This window comes from Arachis hypogaea, chromosome 8, assembly GCF_003086295.3.
Source record: "Arachis hypogaea cultivar Tifrunner chromosome 8, arahy.Tifrunner.gnm2.J5K5, whole genome shotgun sequence".
In the NCBI taxonomy this organism is placed as follows: Eukaryota; Viridiplantae; Streptophyta; class Magnoliopsida; order Fabales; family Fabaceae; genus Arachis; species Arachis hypogaea.
Window position 1 is genome coordinate 12,809,257 of NC_092043.1, and position 20,667 is coordinate 12,829,923.

Consider the following 20,667-nt stretch of genomic DNA (forward strand, 5'->3'; position numbering starts at 1 on the left):
TTATATGAGGATGATGAATTCATGATAGCTTTATGATGTTCATTGTCATTTGGGTGAAATAACACTTTAGGGACCAGTTTTTACAACTTATTTGCATCGTGCTTACATGCAACAAATTAATTAAAAATGTGAAGGTTATTTTTAACGAGTGATTGGTATGCAATTAGTATTTTCTTAATTCAATGATCCTTTAATATGCCCTAATTAACTCTATGATATAAGATGTGCCGGTGCTACCTAAACTTTTTCTTACAACAATAAAGAGATAGTTATGTGTAACCAAAGAAGTCGGTGAGAATAGTTGTGATACATCAAATAATATTTGACTAGATGGAACTAACATCATTATCTTAGACATAAAGGTAAACATATAGATATGTAGGGAATTAGCATGATAAAATTGGTATTTGAGAAGTGCAAATTGGGCTTCTCATGGATTCAATATACATCCAATTCAAAAGGTTGCAACGATGGCGCTGGCTAACGCTCTCTTTCACTTTGGTCCAAATTATGTACCTAAGAATTTTGACTTTGGCGGAACCAACTTTAATTTCTTTTTCTCCCCCTATCTCTTTCGTTCTATTTCCACTACGTATGGTTACCATCCACAATATTGTATATATGTGAACTGAGATACGCTAGTTACTCTTAAAGTCTGAATCTTACCGTCATATATATAAATATTTTTGTGCTTTTTGCTATTAATATATACAATTCTGCTAGCTTATCAACAGCATTTTTGTCAATTTCTACTAACTCTTGTTTATAACAGTATTTAATAGAAGTGTCTTTATAGATGTATCTAATAAAAATATTTTTTTTATGGCTGTGTCTAATGAAAATGTCTTTATATATGTATTTTTTAAATGTGTCTCTTTATATATGTATTTAAAATATAATAATTAATTATTGTTGATAATAAGTTCGCAGATAATATATTGATAACCTATATTTTTCCTAATATATATAATAAGAGTCTTTACGATTAAAAAATTTGAAATTTGATCTCCATTGCTTCTAAAAAAGTATTCGATGTAGGGCAAACACAAAAATTAAAAGAAAGCTTATAAGTTTCGTTTCAAGTAAAAAAAAAAATCTATGACTTAAGAATAAGTAAAAGAGTTACAGAGATATAATTATTTATGTTTTTTTTTTTTTGCATTATATGTGAAAAGTGGAAACTTGATATTTGAAAGTAAATTTTTCCGCTCCAAATATCTATTGCTAATACTATCTACGACCTTCAGCGAATGAAGACAATAATTTGATTGTATGTTAAAATACAGAAAATACAGAAAAACAAAAGAATATGTAAATCCAGGAATATAAGATCGTAGCACATAATTTATTGTATGTTAAAATAAAACACTGTTAAAACACTATTAGTGCTACCATCTAGGAATTAGTTTCTGGTTTTCAGTGATATGACCCATGTTAATTTGGATGTTCGAATATCATATCATACTCATTTTCATATGTATAAAATAAATGTATGAGAGATATGCATGATTAATATATTGTACGTTTCTGCGTTACTAGCTAGCTGTTCTTTGATTTCATTTTGTCATATGTTTCAGTTTTTTCAACAAAGAATTATAGTATTTTCTCGATCGTGGAGCAAGCTAGGTAGCAACATGTTCATGGATTATATTCTTTCTTTAACCAACTCATCATGGTTCATAATTTTTTTACGCCTCTTTTTGAATAGACCTCATATCTTAACATAGATCCGTAAAAAAATATTAGTATTCAATTGCAAAGGACTGAGTTTTATAGAAAGGATTGAGATTGTAATTAAAGAAGTCAACTTTAATTAGTAGTGCGTGCTAGATTAGGTTTGAAGTTCAAATATTTGATTTGGTGGTTTTAGAAAAAGAAAATCATTTTCAAATGTATTTATGAAATTTAATTATATATATTACTTTAATTATTACGTGTTGTATTATGTAACCCCCCCCCCTTTCCCAAAAAAGGTATGTACATACTAGCTAGATTTATTACATTTAGACTTTGTTTGTTAACATTTTTATTTTTTACAAATGATTTATTAAGTTGACTTTTGAAAGATAATTTTTCAAAAGTTATAGCACGTATCTTTGATAAATTTAAGAGAAAATTTCAATCCCCTCCCCTGTGAGATGTTAAAATGACATTCCCCTCCTCTCTATTTTATAAATGTACATTTTCCTCCCTTCTAACTTTTAAAAAACCTCATTTTTAATCCATTTTAAACTTTTTGTGTTAACTAATGTTAACTTTATCCATTTTTTAAGAAATTTTTTTTTTAAAAAAATATTCATTAGCAAAAATTTTATTTTTTATTATTAAATTTTGTTTAATAAAATATTCTTTAATAAATTATTTTTTTTATTGATTAAATTGTATTTTAAAAAAATTTAATAATTATGTTTTTTTTAAATACCCTTTAATAATTTTTTAATTATTAAATTATAGTTTTACCAAAATTTTTGTTAACAATTTGTTTATATTTTACTATTAATTTTTCGATATCTATATATTATTTTAACATTAAATAAAAAATTTTAGTAAGATTATTTTTCAATATCAATAAATATTAATTGTTATACATATTACCAGTGGTAAGATTTTTTATTTAATATTAAAATAATATATATTAATATAAAAAAATTAATAGTAAATATAAAAATAATTGTTAACAAAAATTTTAGTAAAATCACAATTTAATAATTAAAAAATTATTGAAAAATAGGTATCTTAGAAAAAAATAATTTAATTATTAATTTTTTTGAAAATATTTCGTTAAAAATACAATTTAATTAATAAAAGAATAAGTTATTAAAAGATATTTTGGTAAGCAAAATTTAATGATAAAAAATAAAATTTTTGTTAATGGATATTTTTTCAAAAAATAATTTATTTTTTTTCATAAAAAATGGATAAAGTTAACATTATTAACACAAAAAATTTAAAATGGATTAAAGAGGAGGTTTTTTAAAAGTTAGAAGGGAGAAAAATGTACATTTATAAAATAGAGGGGAGGAGAGTGACATTTTAGCATCTCGCAGGGGAGGGAAGTGTCATTTTCTCTAAATTTAAAGATGTAGCTAATATGTGTTCTAAGAGTATTAGTTAAATTTATTAATTAAAATTTTTTTATGAAAAAAATATAAAATTAAGTTTTTAATATATTTACTATGTATTTATTAAAATAAAAAATTTAAAATTTTTTATTAATAACAATTTTAATAAATATTCTTCAGACACAAAATAACTAGCTATATGCTAAAATAAATTAAAAGTGACTTTTAATTAATATTTTTTATTTACTGAATATAAAATAAAACTCTTATACTTTTAAAAAATATAAATAAATTTTTAAAGAGTTCTATCAAATTAGGCTTTAGTTGTCATCTTTTAAAGTTTTTTGAATAACTCTATATATATCTTAGAAAAGAAGCAAGAGAAATAGGTTAAACTAAAAGTACTTTTAGAATAACGACTCATTTTACCAAATCAAATTGATCGTCAATAGCAATTGAATTTGTGATTGATCAAAAATTTATATGACCCAAAAAAATTAATAGTTAAATCAGTTACTAAACTTCTTAATGACGGATCTAGTTGGTCATTAATTTAGTCGCCTCTTACTTAAAAATCAATTGATAAATATAATTTAGTGGCCAACGTTTTAACATAAAACTAAATCAGTCTTTAAGGATTTAACGACCAATTTTGCTTGAAATTCGGTCGGTATTACGATAGTGTCATATATAATGCTGGATGATATGGCAATCAAGCATCTGTTATGTTATTTAAACGTCCAATCACATTTTTTCTTCAAAAAAAAAAAAAAGATAGTAAGATTTTTGTTTTTTCTCTTTTCTTGATGGTTGCTCTCAAAACAAGTTACTTAGCATAAGCGCATATCTTATCCAAAATGACAAGTATCTTGACAGAGACTAGTTGTGTCTTTTGTTCATACTTCGTTCATACCAACGGACCTTATTTCCTTAGCTTGTTTTAAGCAATCTAGCGAAATAATTACCGATATATCATCTTCATCATCATTATTTGTCCTTTAAGTTTTTAAGCTAAGTTGATAACGTGCCAAAATCTCAATAGCAAAGGTTATTATTATTGATGCTTATAGCGTAATGACGTACATCATATTATAGCTGCCAAAATACATAGGTAGTTCAATTACAATGCAAGGGGATAGGGCAAATTCTTAAGCAATGTAACAAAGTATGTATACAGAAATTATTTCATGTATTAAGCTGTCACATATATTTTCTCATTATCAATTCCGCTAAATAATCAACAGGAGTTTAGGCAACAACAAACCAATAAACATTTTTGAACTATAGTCTATACTGATTAATTAGTAATTATTTAAATTTTATTTTAAAAAAATATAAAATTATTAATTATTAATTATAATTGTTTAAAATTAACTGATTAAGAGTTATTTATCTATATTTTTTCTTTTATTATTATTAGATATGACGTAAAATTTATTAATTTTAATTTTATCTAATTATATTGTTAGAGAATATGTAGTAATAACTTGATATACCAAATAAAATAACTACATAATAGATTTTAAAAAAAGAATATTAAAAAAAATCAAGAACTATATCCCATTGAGGCTATACTAGTCCTATAGCCGCTAATTATTTTTATACCATAGATGAAGACTGAAGTTGTCTAATACATTAATATGAGTCTAAATTAATATATTCTACAAGTATGATGCACAATACAAATTATAAGTACCAATTTGTATAATAAAAAAACCGTATTTATAATTTTATAAATTACAGTTTTTTTAAATTAAAAATTGAAATCATTATAATATTAACTAAACTTATCAATAACATTCCAATATAAAAAAAAAAAAGAATTAGGCTAGCATAGCAGGTAGGGAATTATTATGGGTAAAACAAGTCGAAAGGAATATAAGAAAAACGATAACAAAGAATGATGCTTATGGTGATGATTGAAAGGAGATGATTACATGAAAGGAGAGAAGAGGAGAGAGAGATAAGTGACATGTGAGTGTTCCCCTTTGGGAATGGTAGTGGCCCATGCCGGACAATAATCTGCTCTCTAGCAATCATGATTTATTGTTCATTATTCACCCCCGGCTTCTTCTCCCTTTCCAACTTTAATTTCTTCTGTGAACTATTAGTGTCTGATTTCTCAGTTTTCAGTGTCATATGTACTCAATAATGATAATAATAATGTTATGCAACAACACTGAGTGAGTGAGTGAGTGACAAGGCCATTAAATCATATATCCCTCAACTACTACTGGTGGTATCAAGAATAAGCATATATATAAGACAGGCATAATTAGGAATCAATTGCTTTTGACATCTCTTTTTGTCCTTTATACTCATTTTGGACATGCTCATTCTATCTCTTCATTTCAAATTCCAACTCGGTCTCTCTTTTTCTAGTCTTAACATCATCTCACCATGGCGGTATCATTGCTCTCTGGTAACTACTAATAATAATAGCAAGGGTTTCTACTTTCAATGTTTTTAATTTATTTTAATGTCCTAATTGACCAAGAATTAAGAGCAATTCAATTTTAAAAAAATTAAACTTTTTTATACAAGAAAAGAGGGAGGATAGTTTAACAAGAATGTTCAATGTACATCAAAATTAGTCACTGATCTATCATCTATCAATGAGTATATGTTTGTGCATATTTATATAAATTTATACATTTTATCAAATAAATAATCAATTAGTAGAATAATTAAATTTTTTATAATAGTATCATAACAAAACTTTATGACAGTGGTGGAACTTAGTTCAGACAAGGGGTGGCCATGGCCCCCCAAACTTTTATTAAAAAAATTAGTAATATTTTTTTAAAAAATAAAAAATAGTTCAGTTGGCTCAAATATTTTATTATGACTTAAAATACCAAAGTTTAATCTTCATCTTTTGCTTTTATTGCACAATAATTTTTAGTTTTAAACATTCAAAATATATTAGATTTGGAATGAAGTGAGTGTATTCGCATTTCGCAGCTCTCTATTCAATAAGCAACACTCTCTTTACCTTTGAGTTCAAATATAAAAAATTAGGTATTTTTTATTTATATAATTTAATATTATTTTATATTTTACTGTTTATTTAATTTAATTTTTTATATGATAAAAAATATTAGAATATTCAATAAGTATTGATATTATTGTATGCGTATAAATTGATAAAAAAAATTCAATAAATATTATAAATTTTAATATTTGTTCTTCTAATTTCTTTTTTACATATTTTACTGGATATATATTCAAATTTTTATATAAAATAGTCATAAAAAATCAAAGACTTGATGATGCATTTTTTAAGAGGAAGGCTAATATTCAAAAAGGAAAACATATAACTTTTATAATATCAACATTTGTAGATAGTTCTTCTACTTTAATGAATCACGAAGAAAGTAAGATACAACCTTCAAAAGTTTAAAGAGTTACGTCTGATGAGTTTGACCTTAATTCTTTAGAACGATACCCTGAAAAATGGTTTTAAATTTGCCAATACTACCCAAATCAGAAAGATGAGGTTAGACGAGCTTATCTTAAATGAGATTCATATCAAAAGCATCTTGACAATTATCTTCTATCTGACCCCCCCAAAATTTCGTTTCAAGCTCCGCCACTGCTTTATGAGACGTGGAATATATATTTTCATACACATTAACTGATCAGTGGGTAATTTTTAAATATGCAAATACTATGATTGATAATTTAATTAGATAAACTAAAAATCGAATTGTCTATTATAAAATCTCTCAAGGCGCAGTTATTCTTTCATTGACGATTTAATGATTTTGGAAAAATTCATTCTACTAACCATGAGGAGTCACGAACAAAATCCTGAAACCTAATGTCAACTTCAATTGGCCCCTATTATTAATTTAATATAGCAGGTTTTATTTTTCTGGGTACATGATAAAAAAATTAAATACCATAAAAGCATAGATTAAACATATCATAAAAAAAATTTAATATTATTTATTATATAAATAAAAATTTTTACATTTTTAATGCATAAAAATAATAAATAAATTAAAACTTTTTTATAGTATATTTAATCTATGTCCTTAGAATATAGGATAGCAAAGATACCACAATTTGTACCGTAATAAACTAATAAGAAGAAAAAAGAGTCTTTCTATTGTGTTTTTGGATATGGGGCCTTTCTCCTCTCCATACTTATTGGATTCAGGCCCGAACTTAGTCTGGATGAGGACTGTAAAGAAACAAAAAAGACAAAAATAGAGTAGCGGTGCCGTGAGGTGAGGGGTGTTGACAAGAAAGAAAGAATGGAAAATTCAAAGAAGAAAAGTCGTGTTGGTGTAATGGTGTCAAAGAAACACAGCAACACGTATTGAAGTGAACGGTGGTGATTCGATGATACGATGAAAGGAGAGACGGTGACTCTGCTGCTTGTGAACCTGGCGGGGATCATGGAGAGGGCCGACGAGTCCCTCCTCCCCGGCGTCTACAAGGAAGTCGGTGAGGCCCTCCACACAGACCCCACCGGCCTCGGATCCCTCACTCTCTTCCGATCCATCGTCCAGTCCTCCTGCTACCCTCTCGCCGCCTACCTCTCCCTCCGCCACAACCGCGCCCACGTCATCGCCATCGGCGCTTTCCTCTGGGCCGCCGCCACCTTCCTCGTGGGCTTCTCCTCCACCTTCTTCCAGGTACTCCCCACCTCTCTTTCCAAGGCGCGTGCTTCGTTTTGTCGCATTTAGATATTGAATTAATAATCAATAATAGGTGGCTGTGTCACGAGGGCTTAATGGGATTGGCCTTGCACTCGTTACCCCTGCAATTCAGTCTCTTGTTGCTGACTCCACTCATGACACCAATCGTGGCATGGCTTTTGGATGGCTTCAACTCACCGGCAACATTGGTGCCATTCTTGGTGGCCTCTTCTCCATGTTGATTGCTCCCTTAACCATCATGGGCATCCCTGGTTGGAGAATTTCCTTCCATCTAGTTGGATTCATTAGTGTTCTAGTTGGTGTGCTAGTTTTCCTTTTCGCCAAGGATCCACACTTCTCGGATAATGGTAGCCGTGAACTTGAACTTGAAGTTTCTGCGAAAATGCGCCGGAAAGACGCTGCCGGTAGAACATTCTGGTCGGAAGTGAAAAATTTATTTCAGGAAGCCAAGTCGGTTTCCAAGATTTTGTCTTTTCAGATCATTGTTGCGCAGGGTGTCACCGGTTCATTTCCCTGGTCAGCTTTGTCATTTTCACCAATGTGGCTTGAGCTTAGTGGATTTTCCCACCAGAAAACTGCATCTCTCATAGGTTTGTTTGTGGTTTCTTCATCCATTGGGGGTTTGTTTGGAGGCAAGATGGGGGACATCCTTTCGAAACGGCTTCCAAACTCTGGAAGGATAATTCTGGCACAAATAAGCTCTGCATCCGCAATCCCCCTTGCAGCAATACTCTTGCTGGGGTTGCCACAAAATCCATCTACTATTATACCTCATGGTTTGGTTCTGGTCATTGTGGGGTTCTGCATATCTTGGAATGCTCCAGCTGCAAACAAGTAATTTTCCCACTTATTAGGAACTATTGTTTGTGATAATCTTCTGCATAGATTTTGAACTTAGACTCTTAGACAACTTGTTAGGCTTATTGCTTATCCATAGGTCTGATTTATCACAAACTGGATGGACATCAGTCCAATTTTTGCAGAGATAGTTCCGGAGAGATCTCGAACTAGTGTATATGCGTTGGATCGATCTTTTGAGTCTATACTATCATCCTTTGCTCCTCCTGCGGTGGGGATTTTGGCTCAACATGTTTATGGGTATAAGCCTATTCCTAAAGGTGCTACGGTATCTCAAGAAATTTTAACAGATAGAGAGAATGCTGCATCGCTGGCAAAGGCTTTATATACAGCAATTGGAATTCCAATGGCGGTATGCTGTTTCATATACTCGTTTCTCTATCATGCTTACCCAAGAGACAGGGAACGTGCTAGGATGGAGGCTCTAATAGAATCGGAGTTGCAGGAAATTGAATCACCTAGTTTGCCCTTGGATAGAGAGTTTGAGAAAGAAGGGTTGAATGGTGATTTTGATCATGATGGTGAAGATAACACATTGCTCCAACGGAGGTTGACATTCGCCGATTGGACAAATAGTTTTCGCAACTCTGCAGCCAGCTGAGGTTGCTAGGTTCAAGAGAGATTGTATATCAGGTCTTTTGGGTGGCATAGAATTTCCATAAAAGAGATTGTATATTTTAGTATAGGCCTTCCATAGTTTTCTCTTCCCTTTTAGGGAACGAAATTCCCTTATTATTATACACGATTTGTTCAAAGTATAGATACTTGTAACATCCATTGAATAGCAAAATATATTCTCGTCCTTCCACTTAACTTTTTTGACAAAACTATGATGACTGTGACATATAAATCAAATGCAAAATGAAAGTTAATTATGATGGGTAATCATATTTACATCTATAGTCCACCATGACTTGTTTATCCGGTGGTGCATTCACTCATGACATCTATGGCACATAAGTATGTGATATATATTAATTTTGCTAAATGGAGCAAATATTATCATGATCTGCTACTTATTTATCAAATGAACTGTGTAAATCCTTCAGTAAGATGTGTATAAGGTAGCACAGGAATCAGCACCAGAAAACTCAAACCTTAACTTGGTTTGGTAGCAGAAATCATCACAAAGAATCCATTTCTGATGCATTTAAATCCAACCAGCCCGCAGGCACTGCAGAGTTCTTCAAGTTCACGTTCAGAGAGAAATAAGTTACTTCCGGATACTTGCTTAAAACTCTACAATGAAAAACGAATTGATCCATTATTTAAACTTGCCAGAAACATTTTCTTATGTCCTACGGAAAAATATGAGAAATTTCCTATGTATCATCAGAGGGATTAATCATGAATGAATGAAATAAAGCGCACAAGATTAATGCAATTGAGAATATAACAGTGAGTCTGGTTAGTGGTTACTATCACCGAGGTTACCAATAAATGCAGATACGAGTGTCCCAAGCCAAAAAGATTCTAATTCTATACCTGACTGAAAGTACTTCTAAATGGGACAACAATGAAAGGCCCATCAATTATTATGGTGGTTGCAACAAAGACACCTCCAGGTCGTAAAACACGACTTATTTCAGCTACCTGCATACAATGAATCATGGAAATTATAGGAAACAATGCAAATAAAGTTAAGGTAACACTCCATAGTTTAAATGATTTGCTCCAAGAAATTGTAGATATTCTAACCAAATTAAACACTTCTTTAAAATCCAAATATTAATGAATAACCATTTGCCTACAGCTGCTAAAGGTCTAGGCCAACAGTGGAGAGCTGCGCCCGCATGCACTGCATCAACAGAACTTGAAACAAAAGGGAGTCTTGATATGTCTGCTCTAACCAAGGTGATGTTCCTAACAACAAATGCACTACTGAGTTTGTCACATAAACCAAAATTTATAATAAGTATAACTTTGAACTCAAAAGTTGAATAAAAGAAATATAAAATGTATACTCTTTTGGAAAGTTCTCTTCCTGCTGAATGAATTCATAACACTGTTTCAACATGTTTTCTGAGTAGTCTAGAGCAACAACCAAAGGAAACAATCCACTCTTTGCAAATAATCTTGAAAATAATCCACTTGCACAACTAGCATCGATGATATTTCCACCCAATACTGGCTTTAAGAACTCCTTCATCAGTTCAAACTGCAATAAAATTCAATAACATGCATGATTATATGAGGTAAATTACAGTAGCCATGCATCAGCATTGCTTTGGAAGTACATATGACATGCATGGTGAAGAAGGCAGATTTCAAAATAAATCTAAAGAACTTGATGATCTACAACACAAAGCAATTATATAAATGGTAGAAATGTGAATGACAAGGTAAATATGAATTATTCTTCTCATCAACGTCCACAAGGTAAATATGACAAACTTAATGATCAAGCTTTCAGGACATCAGCATGAGCTAAGTTTAGGTTTAGAGGTTCTAATTTGGTGCTGGCAGTGGCAGTAATTTCTTGCATAGTTGGATGAGCTTGTGAAAGCAGCAAAACTTATTTTAAACTGATTTTGCTAAGCACGTATTTCTAGCTTATGACAAATTACCTCAATTTTTGTCTTACTAGTTGCTTAGCATACAAATTGACTTTGAATTTGAGCCGTTATTAAACACTTATCAGACAGTTTGTTTGATGGATGCTCCTCAAAACTCTAAAAGTTACCAATATAATATCATATATGAAGAATCATTATTGTTGCAATTGCACACAATCTTATGCAAGAAACCGAAGAACAAATAATGATAAATAAGAAACCAATATAAATTTGGAATACAGTCAAGTCGAAGAACAAAAAGATTTGATTCACCTCTTTCTCAGGACCTGGATAACCACCCCATACAAAACTTTGGCGCCAGCCTCTCTCATAGAGAGCTGATATCAATGGCAACCTGGTTCAGAACACAATCATTGCCAAATTATACCACTGTATTTTACTTTATTGATGTGCATATGTTAGCTTAGAAAAGATCATAATATATCAAGAAAGAAGAGATAAAAGTTGGATACCTGAAAAACTCTGTGGTTAATGGCATAGGTTCACCATAGCTTTTGGCTCCGGTTGTTACCGTGAGGTCTAGATGCGTTTGGCTTCCAACATATGTTTTCTTACACGTTCCACATTGTAAACTAGACCCAGCTATAGCATCTCTGCATCAAATTACCCAATCAAGAAACAGCAGAGGTTATGTTAAGCTTACAGTGTACTCATTTTGCAGAATCGAACCAACTCTTTCAGTCATCTTCCATTTGATTGAATTTCAATTATCACTCACATTTCATTCAATGGTCCACGATGAATAAGTTGGCATACTCTTTCAGAAAAATAGTAGTAATAATAATAATACAGCAAACATTTCTCGAGCCTAGAACTTACTATGGTTGCGATACTTACTATCTGATTATAAGAAGAAAAGAAGAAAATCAATTAAAAAGCAAAATACAGAAGCAAATTAGTTCATCATTGGTAATCACAATCATACTTCAAAGATGGATTTGTATTAATGAGATGAACTCACACTGATAAGGAAGGATGACTAGTCCAATTCAAGGAGTCGTAACAAACCGGACAAGCCAATAAGTTGCTGCTGTGCTTCACTTCCTTCTCCTTCTCCTTCTCTGCAACGATGGAATCCTGAACTCACAAAATTACGCTCCACGTATTATTGAATAATAAACCATATATACACAAACAAACAAAAAAAAGAAGTATAAGAAATGAAATTGTTTGTTGAATTAGTGAAAGAAGAAGAAGAAGAAGCGCTACGGTTGGGTTGGTGTCGACGAAAGTAGCAGTGGAAGAAGGAGAAGAAGAAGCAGAGGCAGCTCGAAGGCGAAAGTTGGTGGGAGAGAAAGCAACAGAGATGAAGAAGAGGCGCGTGGAGCGGTTGAGCGAAGAAGAGAGCGTGAGGTTAGAGAATAATGAGGTGTTACCGATAACTGCCATCGCTGGGGGCATTTGTTGCCGTTGAGTTGAGCAAGTGGACCGTGACTGTCTCCCGTGCGATGGATTATCACTACCAGAAAACTCTCGTTTCCTTTTAAAACTCTTCTACTCCTCTATCTTCGCTTGATATTATATATTATTTTATCATTTTATGAAAAAAAAAATTAAACAGTCCTCATAATTATTTGGAAACACAATTAAATTCTCAATAAAAAAATACTTTTTTATTAATTTTTTATTAATAATTTTTATTAACAGAATAAGTCTTAATCGGTTGATTTGTTCATTAAGAATTAACTAAGAATAATAAATTTTCTTTTGTTGAAAGTCTCATTATTTTTTTTGAAGAGATTGTCAATGTCATTTAATTTTTTTTATATTTTTTGTTATTATTTTTAAATATATTAGTTAAATTTACAGTGTAAAATTAAGAAATATTAGTGATTTTTAAATTATTTTTATCTATAAAAATAAAATAGAAAATATATTAGTGATTAACAGATCACATAAGAATGTTTTAAAAATTGAGAAGAGATCATTGACAGAAAAACTAATCAGTCCCACAAAATTAATTATCAAGAGTCAGATTTATTAAGAACCTCAAATTCCTTCGAAAAAATTATTAAGAGTCGGATGAATATTCACACAAAAAAAATGATATTTGTATTATATTGTTCATGTAAGATTTTTATTTTTCTTACTTTTTATCGATGATTTTTAATATAAAAAATTAGAAGATTTTAGGAAAAAAAAAGGATTCAGTTACATATAACATTCCTTTTATTATTTTTCAAGTTGGAAAATAATAAAAACGAACCAACTACTTTTTTTTTTGGTGTCTTAAGAAAAAGTCAACTACTACTAGCCAGAACTCTTCAAATTGATAAATTAAAGGGAAGGACCAATAACAACATCTAATTAATATAAGAGTAAAACCCCTCTCCAGTTCCTAATCATTTACGAAATTGACCTGGCGCCCCCTAATCATTGGAAATTAACGTGGCCCTCATCGATTATCTCCGTGTGACTAAAAGGACCCTCTCCGTCAAATATAACCGAAAAATCCTACGTGTAACGGTAACTGTCTGGCGTGGATTCAAACGATTTGATGTGACAATTGGATCCTTGCACAATCATCAAAAACGTTGCCGTTTTGATACTCAAATGGAATCAGATTCCAACATACATTCCTCATTTTCTCCCTGAAGTATCACACGCTCTCACTCTTTGCCCTCATCCACACAAAGAATTATCGTAAATCCTAGAGACTGTCAGGCTTCCCGTCAGAAACAACGACGAAGGAGAGCCGGCGAAGACGACGTAACTGTGTAGTAACGTGGCGTTTGCTGACGGAGGTTGTGACGTGCTACTGACGGAGCCACACTTCCGTTTTTAGAGGTGAGTTTGTACAACCGTTTGTAAACAACATCCTGTGATCCTTCATTTGTTTATCTGAAGGAAGTATTGTTACCATGGACCACCATGACCTATGATATGTGTACTTTTTTACATTTGTGAAGAACAGTCACTTTCATTAGGATTGGGTCATCACATGGAGCAAAAATTTTTTGTATGTTTTGAGTATATTAATGTCTGTTAATAATAATTTATTTATGGGTTACTAAGTAAAGTTTATATATTGCAGATGGCTGTTGAGATTATACCGGTATTTCACCATGGGGGTGGTTTGAGAGAGACGATAATGCAATGCTCAGCTACCTTGATGGTAAGGTGGAGAGATTCTCCAAGTTGGACATTGACTTTGTTAATTTTAAGAATTTTGAGGAGATGTTCAAAGGGTTAGGATATACAGAGTACAAGGCTATGTATTGGCAAGACCCCAGTGCCCCCTACCTAGAGGCTGGCCTCCACATTTTAAAAGGTGACAAAGAAATTAATCAGATGTGTGATAATAAGATGGCAAATTTACAAACTGATGAATTGCATGTGTATTTTGAGCATCATGTGAGGCACCCAGATGAGGTTGAAACAGGGGCTGCTCCTGTAGACTTGAATGATTCCTCCACTGATGATGGCTATGAAAGTGCTGAAGATGAGGCTTATAAGCCTCCCCCTGGTTATAAGACACTAAACAGCAGTAGTAGTGAGGAATCAAGGTCATGGAACACGCCAAGGAATAAGAGTAAGAAGGACACACCTAAAAAGAAGACAATGATACCTAAGAAGAAGAGAGCAACACCTAAGAAAAAAACTGTGACACCTGTGAAGGAAAAAGTTAATGATGATGATGGCCTATCTCCTAAAACGAAGAAGAAAAATAATAAGAGATATGTGAGGAGGACAAGAAGGCATATACTGGATAGGGATGAGGGTCTTAATGGGCCAAGGCAATGGCAACAGGCTGGAAAGGACGAAAGCCCAAATGTAGTGCCTGGAGTAGGGGACAATGATGAGCCCATTATGGAAGAGCTAGATTCTGACATTGACAAGCCATATCATTAGATGCATGCAAGCGTGGGTTCAAATCAGGATGTCGTTCTTTAATCGGGCTAGATGGTTGTCACCTAAAGGGTTATTTTGGTGGGCATCTCCTTTCAGCCGTTACTCAAGATGCTAATAACCACTTCTTCGTCATTGCTTACGCTGTGGTTGATAGTGAATGTACTGACACATGGAGGTGGTTCTTAACTCTCCTCCAGGAGGACCTAGGCTCTTGCACTGAATATGGATGGAATTTTATTTCGGATCAACAGAAGGTATGTTAATTATTAATGTGTTAATTGATGGTGTGTTGATAATTACTTTTGTGCTGATACTTGATTTTTTGTTGATTATTGAATTGATGCCCATCTGAATTAGTAATCAAATGATTGTGTGCCTATTGTGTGGAAGGAACTGGAGGTTGCTCTTCAAGAAGTTATGCCACGGGCGCACCACAGGAATTGCGTCCTCCACATTTGGAAAAACTTTGTTAAGCAATGGAAAGATAAACAATCGAAGGGTTTGGTATGGCAATATGCAAGGAGTACAACAACTCTAGAATTTCATGCAAAAATGGACAAGTTAAAATTAGTGAACCCGCCTGCTTGGGAGTATCTCTCCAAGTTTCATGAATCTGCATGGACTAAGAGTCAATTCTCTCACTATCCAAAGGTTGATAATATCACCAATAATATGTGTGAGGTTTGGAATGCAAAGATTGTGGAGTATAGGAGCAAGCCGATATTGACAATGTGTGAGGATTTGAGGTGTTATATAATGAGAAAAATGGCTGGACATAAGAAGAGGTTAAGTAACTATCATGGAAAAATGACTCCTGTGCAGCAGTAACGGTTGGATGAATTCATTAAGCCTGAAAACTGTAAGTGGACAGCGAAGTGGACTAGAGACTATGAACAAGTTATCTTTGAGGTTCAAAGACGCCAAAGCAAGCTTGGGGTTAATCTAAGGGAAAAGACATGCACTTGTGCTCAATGGCAACCTACTAGTAATTCTCTAGTAAACTCCACTTTGTTATTTCTATTAAGTACACATCTTATAATGTAATTTGTTGCAGGCATGCCATGTAAACATGCAGTTGTTTCAATCTCAAGGCTACGTACGCTTAACTTGAAGCCTAAAGATTTTGTGCATGAGTGGCTTACCATGGATGCCATGCGTGCCACTTATGGTATTACAATTCAACCTGACAACAGTGAGAAATTTCGGGAGACATCAGATGCTCTTAGGCCAATGGCACCTGCCATCAAGAGACCTCCTGGTCGTCCTAGGAAGAGAAGAACTACTGATCCTGTGTCTGAGAGCCAACTAAAAGGAAACAAGGTAAAAAAGGCCTTCGAAGTAACATGTAGCAAGTGCGGGAAAAAAGGTTACTATTACAAGACCTATAAAGGAGCTTCAAGGGATCCCAATTGGCAGCCAAAGATAAAAAGGCAAGAAATGCAAATGTACAATACTTAGGCTAGTATTAGGAGTTACAGGAATTTAAATGTCTATTAATGTGAGTATCGAAGGGGTTTATGTGACTGTAAAATGGTTTAATGAGGGGTTTATGAGTCTTATAAATGGTTAAATGAGGGGTTTATGTGTCCTAAATGTCTTACAATTGATTACAGGGTGATAACCAAGCTATTGTTACACCTAAATCTGGTGCTGCTCCCTCTGCGGTCATATATCCTATTGTAAGTTGATGACTAATTTGTGTTCTCCTGTTCATGGCGTGGCATAAAATAAGATAATCCTTAACTTGTGTACAAATTGTAGGCTAAAGCAAGAAAGCATAAGAAGAAGTTACCAAGAAATTTACTCCAGTGACCCTTCCACAGGCAGGAGTAGAAATTTCAGTGTCACAATCTGCTCCTACGAATGAGGTAATAGTAGTGATCAATATAACATTGTGGCTGAAATTTTAGTGTACCAAACAGATTCTAATTTTCATTATTGTTGGTCAAAAAAGCAGGATCATGATATCAATGGAAAAACTGGTAAAAATGGTGATGGATCACTTGCATCAAACCCAGCTGTTCCTAGTCCAGCTGCCCCAGGCCCAACCAAACTGCAACTAACCATGTCTTGCAAAATATGATGAATGGTCCACAGATTTTTGCACCCTTCTAAAAGAAACAGCCAATTCGTAAGCCATTGATATCTCAGGTTCATGGGCTGTTGCTTCCACCCACTGTGCCCACAAACCAAGCCCCACTAACCCAATTAAGGATGGCTACAAGATCAACTATATCCATTGGCATTTCTCTCGAGACACAGGAAGCAACTAGTGCTGGTACGGCAGTTAGGTTGTTCCAATTCATCCCAACACCAGGAATCAAACAAGGAATCAAGGCACCAAGCTTCGGAGCACCACTAAGCTTTAAAGAATTTGGCTCCACTGCATTCCCTTTTAAAGCTCCACGGAAAAAATGAAGACTAGATAGTTACGGCTACTATTTTGGATAGTATTTTGTAACTTATATCTGCCTAACATTGGTCTAGTATTTTGGAACTTCTAGTACTTGAACACTTTAAATTATCTATTTTGAATACTTGCCAAGGCATAACATGTAATGCCATGTAGGTGTTCTGCAACTTTTTATTATTTATGATATTTTGTGTTTCAGTCTAAAGATTTTGATTGCATACTAGATTTGGTTTATTCTTCATTCAATGAGATTGTATGAAAACATACTTCAAATGATTAAACACTCAGAAATTGTCACAACATTACTTACAATATAAATCACAATAATATTTCTATCATTGAAATTCAACAATTTAACATCACAGTCATCATCCTTAATTTGCATCTAGTTCATAACATCAACATCCAAAATAAGTTACAATTTTTTCACATCCTATTAGGCTGAAGTGTAGTAATAAAAATTCCACCAACAACAACAATGACAAATGCCATGATAATACATCTATTCTGTCTAGTGTATCTTCTTCCATGAACTCCATCATATAGCTTAATCTCCATCTCTTTAATTTTGTCCTCCAACTCCTTCAATCTCCCATGAACTTTCATCTTTTGGACTTCTACCACCGTATAGCCAGACTTAGTTATCAGGTCATCTAGCCACTTAAAATATTTGCAATGCGTTGAAGGAGTCTACAATTATGAACAATTATTTTTTAATCAATCTAATTACAGAAAAGATTGTAAGATGGAATAAACCCTAATGTACCTTGAAATAACTACAACCAAAGAACAACCTATTTGAATTACTTGATGTGGTGGATTCAAAGAGAATCGCATGAGCTCCACAATAACATATTGGATGTGTGAACTTCTTCCTTGCTATGCCAACATTGCCAGAGTTGTTGCTTGAAGCTCCCATCGACTTCTCTTTCCATGAATGACGGATTGAATCTGATGAATGTTCTTCCGTGTTCATCACTGAAGGCAAGGTCAGATTTGATATCTAGGGTTCACATTAACATTTGGGATTGCTCTTATTAAGCATTGGAATCAAAACTGCAGCGTTTTTAATGAATGTGTACATGGATTGTATCCTATCAACAACACTTAGTCCACGTATAACAGCTACCGGTACAGGTAGGATCTTCCTGTTACTTTTTACTTGTAAACCGAGGAGAGGGTCTTTTTGGTCACACGGAGAGAATCGATGAGGGCCGCGTTGTTAATTTCCAATGATTAGGGGGCGCCAGGTCAATTTCGTAAATGGTTAGGAATCGAGGAGGGATTTTACTCTTAATATAAAAGAGACCAATTATATTGTCATTATTAAAAATGAGTTATTTAAATAAAATCTATATAGAAGGATCAAAATATTGTTTTAAAAAGGCAATCATGTCATTAATTAATTTCTAGTCTAATTTTTTTATGTAAAAAAGATATTTTTAATACCAAAAAAATAGTAATTTTTTTCAGCTTCAGTTTATTCATTTTTTAATCCCAATTTTTCTTCATGACGGAAAAGATATCACATATCAGAATTATTTAATAAGAACAATGCAAACAATAAACATAATCTTAATGCAACTAATGACAATACCACCAAAGCATCCATGAAAATGAATTTGTACAAGGAGAATTGTTGCTACACTTTTTAGATTAGGCCGTCATACAAAAGTTCAATTCTGCAACTCCACAACTAGACGGTGATCTCTCTTTTTTCTCTCACAATTAAGTGTGAAAATAGGCTAAATCGAGCCGAATTTTAATTTTAATGAGTGTGATTTATATTATAAATAGATGATTTAAATTTAACTCTATTATTTTTTATAGGCCTTTTTTAAATTAGAACTTGACCTGTTTAAAATTTAGACAAGTTTACGAATCTATTTAAAAAGTGTATTTCATTAAAACTTAAAATAATACACTTAAAAAAATTAAATTGACAATAAATATATTCTAAAATTTATAATTTATAATTTATAAAGAATAATTCATTTATATATTAGTCATTAGTCACATATCATAATTATATTACAATCTATAATTATTTTTAACAAAAAAGCTACAATATTAACTAGACTTGATTATTAATATATTTTTTGTTTTATTTTGTATTTAATATAAATGAAACTAAGAATAATTTATTTTTACAAAAAAATATTTTAACAAACCGATCCAACAAACTTTATAATTTTTTTAAAAAGTCTAAACATAACCTGTTTAATAAAACAAGCCAAATCAAACCGAATTTAAAATAAGCTGAACCATGAACTCTCACCGTCGAATAGTCTGACCCACTTTACTCATAACTAAAGTGTAATCTCTCACCATTGATTTCATAGGTGGGACCAAGAATAAATATGAAAGAGAAACTATTCAAAGATAGAAGATTACACTTTACTCTCTAAAGTAAAATTCACAACTTTAGAGGATCCAAATCCCATAACTAAATTCTGTTAATGGTCTATTTTTAAGTATTCACAACTAAATTAAAATAACAATGGTTAGAATAAATCTCATAAATAATAGTATTGATAGTGTTAGAGGAGTAATACCTGAAATATTACCGCATTAATAAAAGAATAATATAAATTTTAGTGTAATTAAATTTAAAAATTTAGGGTTTTAAAAATACTCATTTAATGTTAAAGATTAATTTAGAGTATTATTGTGCATGTAATAAATTATTGATCAATAGCAAATACTTAAATAAAATTTAAATTTATGATAAATTAGTTTTTGTCCTGCTAAATTGAATTATTGTAAAAAGCTAAAAATTTAAAAATATTATTATTTATTTAAAATAATAATTTAATTTTTTTCTTTAATTTTTATTTAAATATAATTTTTTAAATAATTTCGATGTAATTAATCTTTCTGAATAATTAACTCTTGCTAGTGATTCTTATTAGGGTTAATTTTTCATATAGTAAACAATAACAAGTTGAATAACAATACTAGTTGTAAGTCCCAAAAAAATAAAAAAATAAAAATACTAGTTGTACCGTACGTATAGTTTGTGTTTGAAAGGATAAATGCCGTAAAATAATTAGGGTTTTACTTTTTCCTTATTTATTTTTTTATAAGGAATAAAAATTATTTTATATTAACCTGTTCTAACATTTAGATGATACCGTAAGGTTCAATTTTATCGATATGGAGGACATGTGTGTGCTATGCTTGGATATGGAGTTAGGGAGGACTACACATATACGTGGGACAGATTTTTGTCAGTT

The 20,667-nt window shown here is 32.0% G+C and overlaps 2 protein-coding genes across 7 annotated transcripts; one reads left to right on the forward strand and one right to left on the reverse strand.

Annotated features, from left to right (window-relative positions):
• The first annotated feature begins 7,076 nt into the window (after window positions 1-7,076).
• On the forward strand, window positions 7,077-9,403 carry LOC112706165 (uncharacterized). Its single transcript, XM_025757323.3, has 3 exons — window positions 7,077-7,708; window positions 7,785-8,566; window positions 8,702-9,403. The coding sequence occupies exons 1-3, from the start codon at window positions 7,421-7,423 to the stop codon at window positions 9,189-9,191; spliced, it is 1,560 nt and encodes a 519-aa protein (XP_025613108.1). The 5' UTR covers window positions 7,077-7,420; the 3' UTR covers window positions 9,192-9,403.
• A 33-nt stretch (window positions 9,404-9,436) lies between these two features.
• On the reverse strand, window positions 9,437-12,725 carry LOC112706166 (uncharacterized methyltransferase At1g78140, chloroplastic). Of its 6 annotated transcripts, none has more exons than XR_011864546.1 (8): window positions 12,376-12,675; window positions 12,128-12,243; window positions 11,619-11,759; window positions 11,419-11,500; window positions 10,555-10,748; window positions 10,331-10,453; window positions 10,076-10,183; window positions 9,437-9,829 (listed from the first exon to the last, which is right to left on the reverse strand). XR_011864546.1 is itself a non-coding variant. In XM_025757325.3 (8 exons), the coding sequence occupies exons 1-8, from the start codon at window positions 12,565-12,567 to the stop codon at window positions 9,689-9,691; spliced, it is 1,086 nt and encodes a 361-aa protein (XP_025613110.1). In that variant the 5' UTR covers window positions 12,568-12,725; the 3' UTR covers window positions 9,437-9,688. The 6 variants fall into 6 exon arrangements, 2 of the variants coding, with proteins under 2 accessions (XP_025613110.1, XP_025613109.1); XR_011864544.1 differs by having other exon boundaries at window positions 10,289-10,453; XR_011864545.1 differs by having other exon boundaries at window positions 10,331-10,468.
• Window positions 12,726-20,667: the final 7,942 nt, after the last annotated feature.

What these genes read in the sequence shown, in the direction of transcription:
- LOC112706166 (XM_025757324.3), bottom strand. Translation starts at nt 12,567, where the DNA reads ATGCCCCCAGCGATGGCAGTTATCGGTAACACCTCATTATTCTCTAAC. An exon ending in AGTCATCCTTCCTTATCAGT is followed by an intron (nt 11,760 to 12,127) that starts GTGAGTTCATCT and finishes AATTTGATGCAG; the next exon opens with AGATGCTATAGCTGGGTCTA. An exon ending in TTAACCACAGAGTTTTTCAG is followed by an intron (nt 11,501 to 11,618) that starts GTATCCAACTTT and finishes GTTCTGAACCAG; the next exon opens with GTTGCCATTGATATCAGCTC.
- LOC112706165 (XM_025757323.3), top strand. Translation starts at nt 7,421, where the DNA reads ATGAAAGGAGAGACGGTGACTCTGCTGCTTGTGAACCTGGCGGGGATC. An exon ending in TCTCCTCCACCTTCTTCCAG is followed by an intron (nt 7,709 to 7,784) that starts GTACTCCCCACC and finishes AATCAATAATAG; the next exon opens with GTGGCTGTGTCACGAGGGCT. An exon ending in AATGCTCCAGCTGCAAACAA is followed by an intron (nt 8,567 to 8,701) that starts GTAATTTTCCCA and finishes GATGGACATCAG; the next exon opens with TCCAATTTTTGCAGAGATAG.